General features: G+C 45.2%; 1 protein-coding gene across 2 annotated transcripts in view; it reads right to left on the reverse strand.

Moving 5' to 3' along the window:
• Nucleotides 1-2,586: 2,586 nt before the first annotated feature.
• The window catches only part of ABRACL (ABRA C-terminal like), a 9,924-nt gene continuing 3,559 nt past the window's right edge, over nt 2,587-8,951 (reverse strand). For both annotated transcript variants that reach the window (XM_045294522.1, XM_004701975.2), the window contains exons 2-3: nt 5,447-5,509; nt 2,587-2,898 (exon numbers count right to left, since the gene is read on the reverse strand). In XM_045294522.1, coding sequence (XP_045150457.1) covers nt 2,714-2,898; nt 5,447-5,507 — 246 coding nt within the window. In that variant the 5' untranslated portion in view covers nt 5,508-5,509 and the 3' untranslated portion in view covers nt 2,587-2,713. The remainder of the gene's footprint in view (nt 2,899-5,446; nt 5,510-8,951) is intronic.

Here is an 8,951-nt window from a genome sequence, read left to right on the forward strand (position 1 = left end):
AGCCTATAAATAGTTCCAGATCTGTCTGTTGACCTTTATGAGTGTTTTCTGATCAAGTCTGATGAGGTGCCAAGCCCTGGCCCTGAATTCTATTTTGAGGATTCCTCTGGGACTTCATTGCTTTGCTCCCCTTGCTGCTCTGTTGCACTCCCTTTGTGTTTCGTCCTTGGGGGTTGGGGCGGGAAGGATCAGACTGGGCACAACATTTTGTCTCCAGTGTTGACCCCCATAGCGCTATGGGTCAGTGGGGGCATGCCATGTCTTGTGGTGGGGCCGGCCCTAAGGTCCTCTCTGTGCACTGGCTGCTCCAAGCAGGAATATTGTCCTTGGGGCTTAGTGGGCCAGGATGTAGTCCACTCTCTCTCTCTTCTTCCCTCTTAGTTGGCTCCCTTGTGTTCAGAGCAGACCCGCCCCTCTCACCAAGCTGTATCTTCAGTGCCTTCCTCTGTAGTGCACTCTTCTGGGGGAGGGGGAATGTGGGGAGCAGAGAATGGGAAGTGTGTATATGGATGAATCCTTTATTCTCATATATTAAGAAGCCCACAGGATGGGTTTCTGGGGTAGAGGGAGGCCTTCACCCTTGTGAGATGCAGATGAGTCTCAATCACATTCTCATAATTAATATTGTTCTACACTATATCCTCCCATAATAGTTCTACCTTAAAGTTACCTTACAAGCACATGACTGATTGCTACTTAGCTGGCAGCTTTAACTATAGAGACAGACATGTGCTATTGCTCTCTGGGCTCTGAAAACAGCCACTCCCCCTGACCTGCCCTGGGCAGTGGTGTCAGGTTACACCTCCTATGTACTCAGGAACCTTTAGGGTTTGGGTACAGCCCACTTTGTTATGTATGTGGTTACCTGTAATTAGGGGGGCTTGCATGCCCCCAGAGTGTATATAAGCCTTGGTTGGAAATATATTCTCTCTCTCTGTGGACCTGGTTGCTGAAGTCATGACTGCAAAGGTGAGCACTTACAGGCTTTATTTTGTCAGATGTCTCTTTAATCTTACTCTTTAATTACACAACCACCCTTGGACCCATTTGATTGTGGGGGCTGGTACCCCACAGGGGTCCACATAGCTGGAATTGGGGACGGACCCACAGAGTGGCTACCTTTTCCACTGACATTGTACTTCCCTGTACTAGTCTCTCTGGATAACATGCCCAAAGTATGCGGGATGAAATCTCACCATCCTTGCTTCTAAGGAGCATTCTGGCTGTACTCCTTCCAAGACATATTTGCTTGTTCTTCTGGCAGTCTGTAATGTTTTCCATATTCTTCACAGCACCATAACTCAAATGCATCAATTCTTCTGCAGCCTTCCCCTTACTGTCCAGAGTTCACATGCAGGAGGCCACTGAAAATATCATGGCTTGGCTTAGGCACACCTCGGTCCTCAAAGGGCTTTCCCATTAGAAAAATCAAATTTAAAACCCTAGTTTGCACCTCGCTTTAGCTAAGGAAATTTAGATAATGTCTACCTTTTCTGTGCCTCACCTGCAAGATAAAGCTAATATTACATACCTCATAGGGTTGCATGGGGATTAGCATAATGGCTTAATAAATGTCAGCAATGACTGTTGAGTGCCAATGAATGCTTTTGTTGCTTAAGTTGGTTTGACCTGGAAGTAGGGGATGGGGGGGAGGGGGTGCTATGGTTTCAACATCCTTAAAAATGTGATTGACATTTATCTATTCCTCCACCTCCACTGTGGAAATTGCTGCTCTGATTTCAGTGCAGACTCCTCTCCGGGTCTCAGTCTAATGATCCAGTCCAAATCCTGTCTTCTCCCTAAGATTCAGGCCAACCTCCTGGCCTACCTTGCCTTGCTAATTCCCATCGCTCTGCCATATCTTCAGTCGTTACACCCCTCACCCTACCCCATCTTCATCCATCTAGGTAAGTGGTTCCAACCACCCTTGAGTACAGGCATGCAAGCTCTGTCCCTTTTGGAATACCTTCTCTGGCCATTGTGGCTTCCACTGATTCCACCTTGTGCATTTTCAGTTTTGTACAACACATTGCAACATGTAAACGTCCCCTAACTCAGAGGCTGGCACACAGACATCAAAATAAATGTTTTGTAGGATCTAGTTGAAATTGACTTGGTGGCACCGAGTTTGGTTTTTAACCATATTATCCTTTTTTTTTTTTTTTTTTTAATTCTGTAGTTTAAAAGAATTTTCTTCAAAACAAGATCTCTTTTACTGTGGTTATCTAATCTTAATGCAAAAAAACAAAAAAAGTAATTCACAGAGGCACATGCATGCTTAAATCATAAAATAAGGCAATTCTAGCATAGTGGCATGGCTTTATTACACAGAAATTATAATATTCCTTGTGGTATTGGTTTTCAGTTTGCTTCTGGTTTTCACAGAATGGCAAATATCTATAAAATTGTCTAAGAATGATTTATGAAGCAAACACTTCCCCAGAATCCCCCCCACACCCCAAAAAAGCCTCATTGCCAGCATTTCCTAACCAGATTCTTGAGAAAAATAATAAGTTTCTGTTTATTTTACAGTGTCATACATAAATTTCCTTTCCAGATATAAAAAAATGACAGACTCCTAAAATATGAGCTTCCTTTTGTTTATAAAGTTCTATAAAAATACATTAAGTGTGTTTACAAGTTTGTTCTTTGACATAATGATCCAGTTTTCCAGAAACAAAAAATAGCAATACACAAAGATTTGCAAACCACATTAATCTTGCAGTAATACAATATCAACATCATCATGAACGCCTTGCAAAAGTAACTCTCCAGAGTAGGTGACAATCTTCCTCCGTTTTGCAGCTTTCAGAGTTCCTACCAGTGCTTCGAAGAGGTTGGCACATTTGTCATCTTGGAAGAGGACGCCAAATTTCACACTTATCTTGCCATCAGCATCTAATTTAAGAAAATAAAAGTTTAACAAATGCAAAGTCTGTGTGATGCAGACTGTGTGAGGCAGAGACACAAATATTTAATAACCATCTATGAGGGCTTAACCAGGGAGCCCTAGTGCCGTCATGGTTACAGGTTAGTCTGCTAACCATGAGATCAGCAGTTCAAATCCACCAGCCACTCCATGGTAGAAAGAGGAGGCTTTCTATTCCTGTAGAGTTAAGTCTCAGAAACCTACAAGAGCAGTCCTACCTTTACCTATACAGTGGTTCTCAACCTGTGGGTTGCAACTCCTTTGGGGGTCAAATGACACTTTCCCAGGGGTCGCTTAAGAACATTGGAAAACATATTTCCGATGGTCTTAGGAACCAAGACACCACTCCTCTATCTGTCTCCAGGTGAGTCCGCCCACATGCAGATATGCCCACATACGTACTAGTATCTGGCATGATGACATCATCGCTCCAACCCCATCACATACACCCCGTACAAATAAAGGTGTATTTGACAGGGTTGGCGCCATAATGTACTTATGCAGACCAATCACACAGTGCAGAGAGCAGCTGCTGTGTTGAAAGCAGCAGTAGTGGAGGTAAAACGGCACTTCATGAATTATAATTACATATTGTTTATGTGATTAATCACAATGTTTTAATTATGTTCTATTTGTAACAATGAAAATACATCCTGCATATCAGATATTTACATGACGATTCGTAACAGTAGCAAAATTAGTTATGAAGTTGCAACAAAAATAATTTTATGGTTGGGGGGTCACCACCATATAAGGAACTGTATTAAAGGGTTGCGGCATTAAGGTCGAGAACCACTGTCCTATAGGGTTGCTCTGAGTCAGATTTAGTGCATTTGGGTTTCCAACATTTTTTCAGACATGTACACTCATGTTCAGTGCAGTATTATTCACAATAGCAAAAACATGAGAGCAACCGAAGTGTTGTAAGGTACACATAATTTCAGAGAATTTAAAGTGTGGAAGGAAGTATCTGTGAAGCATCAACATGAACTATTGTTTTTATTACAAATAAGGGAACCAAAGCACAGAAGAGCTTAGGGCGGTGCCCTCATTCTAGGGCGCATGCTCTCATCCACTCCCTGTCACACAGTTTCGATTCATTTCGATGTTCCCATTACCCAAACAGCAGAGATAGAATTTGGTTTATTTCTGCATTGTTAGTACTGAGCACGAAGGGGAGACGCAAAAAATATCTGTTGAATGATGAGCTTTAAATCTCCAATAATCTTTCTCCCCTTAATTTTTTTTCCAATGAAATGCAAAATGAGAGCCATTAAGGAATTTGAGTTATAAAAAGAAAAAAAAATCAATCCATTTCTGACTTGAGCTCATGGTCACTTGTAGAAGGCAACATTATTCCAGACTTAACTTCAATAATTACTATCACATGTCAGGAGGTAAGACAGTCCCATATGTGCTTCCCAATAAGTCATCCATTCCCAGGGACAGGTGAGATGAGGTGACCTGTTGAAGCTGCAGATTTGAAAATCTTGTTATGGTTATAGAAGTGACAATCATTATTTTATAATACTTGTGTTTGTACAGCTACTGATTTTAAAGTAGTCGTTTTCTGGTTTTCTTATTATTATTATTAAAACAGTGGCACCGTTCCAGGAATACTCTTGTGAGCTGCCAGGAGGCAGCCCTCCACTCATGGTCACCTCATGCCCCAAACAATGAAACGCTGCCCAGTTCAGCGCCCTCCCCATGATCAGTTGTGGATCCGAACATTGCAATCCGTTGGTTTTCCACTGGCTAACTGCCAGAGCAGGTGGCCGGAGCTTGCCTTCTAGTTCATTAAGCATGGAAATCCTCCTAAAACGGGGTACTTGTGAAACTTGCCTCACAGTCACACTTAGGCCTCCACAGACTGACCGGTAGTGGCTGATAGAAGATAAGAGCAAATCAATCTGACCAATTCACAGGAGCCTGAGAGGGACAAGATCCCAAAGAGGAAAAAATGCAATTTTTTTGTTTTGGGTGGGGGATGCTAATACTACCAAGTTTACATGGTATCTGCCTATCTGGGGGTGAAGGAAAAGAAGTACTTATAGGAGGGCTTATTTTAGTTATATATACATAAGTACTTGATTATACAAAACTCAAGAATTTGGGAAAAACAGACAATGTAGCATGATGTTAATGTAAGCTCCTGGTCATGTGAAGTCTGTAAAATGATGGGTGGTACAGGCAGAAAGAGTGAATCCTAACAGTGTGACGAATAACAATTTGGAGATGGTTCATTTATCAGATTTCAATATTGTCCGATTAAAGAAGCTTGGTTAATGTCCGTCCATTCAAACATTTCAAACAATTCCTGCACTGGAATCACATTCCCGCAGGAGCTCTGTGTCCCCCAGATGCCACTTCAGGAAAGCATACTGGGACCTTGGGCTGAGCTCCCTTGCTGTGTCCGGAAGCCTGGATGATGCACTCACAGGCTTCCATCAAAATGCCAGGTCTGCTGCTCTGGGGGAAAACCAGGAAGAAGCACAATTTACATGGGAGAGTACTTACTTTTTGACCCTAAGCGATGAATTTCCTCCACCAAGAGGTTGACTTCATGATCCACGTTCATTGCTGAGAGAGAGAGAGAGAGAGAGAGAGAGAGAGAATGTGTTTGTATTACTACCATTTCTTCATTTCATTGAACTCATCTTGTCAGCTCCCAAGGGTCTTAGCTCTTTTCATGTAACATTTCTTCTCACCAATGTCCTATCTTCCTAGAATTACGTTTGTGGTGCACGTGGCAGTAAAGTTCTTCCACTTCCCCTCCATTTTTATAACTGCTTTTTGCGGGCCCCATCACTCCTTGACACTGTCCCTTGGGCTGAACTCAGCCAGTCCCCTTCTTGTTAATAGTCAGCGCAGATTCCTGGGGACCATGGGTAGTACAGCAAAATGTTGCCTGGTCCTACGCCATCTTCACAATCATTCATATGCTGCAACCACGCCATGGTTGCAACCACCATGTGTTCTTACTACTTTCCAATCTAGGGGGTCCACCTTCTAGTACGATAGTGAAAAATACTCTGCTGTGCTCTGTATACAGGATTTTCAGGGGCTAACTTTTACAGGTAGAGCATCAGGCCTTCCCACCTAACAGCTCTTAGTCTGGAAGCTCTGTGGAAACCTCTCTACTACAGAGGATGACCCAGCAGGTATTTGAAACAGCAGGGGCATAGCTTCCAGCATCATAGCAATGGAGAAGCCACAGAGTATGACAAACTGGCAGACAGGGTGGTAGATTCTCCCTGTACCCGCTCTAAGCTTGTCCTCTTCAAGAGGTTCGCTGGACACCAACACTGCGAGGGTCAATTAGCACAGCATCTGCCCTCGTGTTGCTTGCCGTCCAGTGTCCAGAGAAAGGCCTGGAATGAATGGCCATCCGACAGGTACTCTGTTAGCAGTGGGCACATCACACACATCGCAGAGCACAGAAGAAAGCTCTGTTGGGGTCACTGGGGAGGAGTGGGCCAGCAAAACACACAGACAACAGCAGGAGGGCAAAGGAGAGATGGCATGGCACACTTGAGGCAGGCAATGAGCTAGGAACAGGCCCTCCCCTCCACAGGGCTGAAGTCTAGGGGGGAGGCAGGTGCACACCGTCCTCCCCTCCTCACGGTCCCTCTCCTCCAGAGCCTGCAGTCTAGGAGGAGGACAGGTCAACAGAAAGCCCTTTGAATGCCACGAGGCCACCGCAATGATGACTTCTGGATCACCTGGAGGGACAGCCTGTCCTTCTGGCCGTGCCCGGGGCAGCCTGACTGCAATGGAGAGCTTTCGGTGCAGATGATTACAAATTCATCTTCAGATAAGGTGGGCTGCAGAACATAACAGGAACCGTGAGGCTTACCAGGGCTCGCTAACTCCTCCAGGAACTGGATTCGGATTCTGCCCCTTCTCCCAGCCTCCTCCACTCTACCAGACTGCAGGTTACTGCAAAATGCCACCCAGTGCTTCCTTTTGTTCATCAGATGGCCCTCACTCTCTCACCTCCAGCCTGACACACACACTGTGTCCTCAGCCCAGGGTACCCTGCACCTCTCTGTTGGGGCTACCTTCCACACATCCAGTCCCAACTGAGACCAGCCTTCCACACATCCAGTCCCAACTGAGATCTACCTTCCGCACATCCAATCCCAACTGAGATCTACCTTCCGCACATCCAGTCCCAACTGAGACCAGCCTTCCACACATCCAGTCCCAACTGAGATCTACCTTCTACACATCCAGTTCCTACTGAGATCTACCTTCCACACATCCAGTCCCAACTGAGACCAGCCTTCCACACATCCAGTCCCTACTGAGACCAGCCTTCCGCACATCCAGTCCCTACTGAGATCTACCTTCCGCACATCCAGTCCCAACTGAGATCTACCTTCTACACATCCAGTCCCTACTGAGATCTACCTTCCACACATCCAGTCCCAACTGAGACCAGCCTTCCACACATCCAGTCCCTACTGAGACCAGCCTTCCACACATCCAGTCCCTACTGAGATCTACCTTCCACACATCCAGTCCCAACTGAGATCTACCTTCCTCCAGAGAGCTTTCCCAGAGTCGCGGTGTGTCCCCACAGCACTGTGAGTCCATCCTCATGTCACCTGACTGAAATTCCGGTATACTCCTCTCTGCAGGGATCTGACTGGAATGTTGTCCCGGTAGAACTGAACTGCACAGCTGTCCCCAGGACTGAAGGGTTAATAAAGACCAGTTCTGTGAACTGAAGGATATAAGGAGGAATCGGGAGAGGAGGCCTTAGAGGCAGAACGAAGAAGGGAAGGAGGATTGGCAAACACCACAGAAGAAACAGTAGCAGGAAAATCTGGAAGAACGAGCAGTGATGGGAGATGAGGGCCTTGGCCACGTGGGTCCAAGTTGGTTCGGAAGAAGGTTTCCATAAGAAAGCTGGCACTTCCCATGAAATGCCACGAGGACCAAAAAGTACAGGCATCGATTCCATGTGTTTTCAAATGATCCATTTTCCAAATCCAATATGGAACAAAAACTGTGGAGCTGCCTGTTATGAATTACGCTGGGATGACGATTTGAAGAAACCACTTTATCCAAACAGCTTGTGTTGACTTGCCAGCAGCTTTTGAAACAAGAGTGACATCTAGGACGATATGCCACCTGCTTACTAGAGCATGATTAAGACCCCAGATTACCCCCAGCAATCTGCTGCATTGTGTGTGCGAGCATTATCATTAAAGAAGCTTGTGTTGCAATACAATGCAGAATCTTAAATACAGCTACATAAAACCCAGTCTCAAAAAATCTTCCATTGAGAAGCTCCTGCTGTGGATCAGGCCATATCTAAACATTTTGAGGAGCAGTCAGACTACAGTGCTACCAGGGTCCCAGTTCATACATGCATGGGTTGATCCCAAACAAAGTGTGTTTCCACATGTTGCCGTCAGTGGATGGCTGCAGAGCAGTTTTCTCCACGGCACACGTGTCTTGGTTTCAGGGTGCCTTCAAACTAAACCTCCATTCAAAACCAGCTGCTGAGGGGGCTTGCCCGGCCGGTGGAATTCAAGGAAGAGAGCTCTGCTCTCAGTGATGGTGATGTTCTCCTGGCATACCAAACCGGGGGTCATCTTGATAGATTTTCTCAAGGACACAGGTCAATCATGAGGCCTTACTGTTAAGACGTTTTCACCAAAATCAAAACTAGCTTGGTGAGTAAAGAATGAGGAGAGTTGCACCAAATAACTTAGATCTTTTTTTCCGTGTCAAGACAACGTACTTCTTTAAGGCTAGCGAGGGTCGTCCTATGAGAATTTTGTGGGAAACCTCATTCCGTCCACTCTACAACCCTGGTCTTGCCCCTTCCCATTTCTTTTTGTTGCTCAAACTCAAAGACCATTTCATAGGCACACAACTTGAGTCCCTGGAGAATCACCAACTGCCACTTGGAGGTGGTGTAAAGCGAAGAGCACCGAATTCAAGAGTTAAAGAGAGGAAAAACCACCCTCTTAAGTGTAGGTGAAGGGTGTGGTGAAAACAGCTTTGT

The sequence above is a fragment of the Echinops telfairi genome, unplaced genomic scaffold (genome assembly GCF_000313985.2).
Source record: "Echinops telfairi isolate 266 unplaced genomic scaffold, ASM31398v2 ScPeMD7_3533;HRSCAF=4204_0, whole genome shotgun sequence".
Lineage (NCBI taxonomy): Eukaryota > Metazoa > Chordata > Mammalia > Afrosoricida > Tenrecidae > Echinops > Echinops telfairi.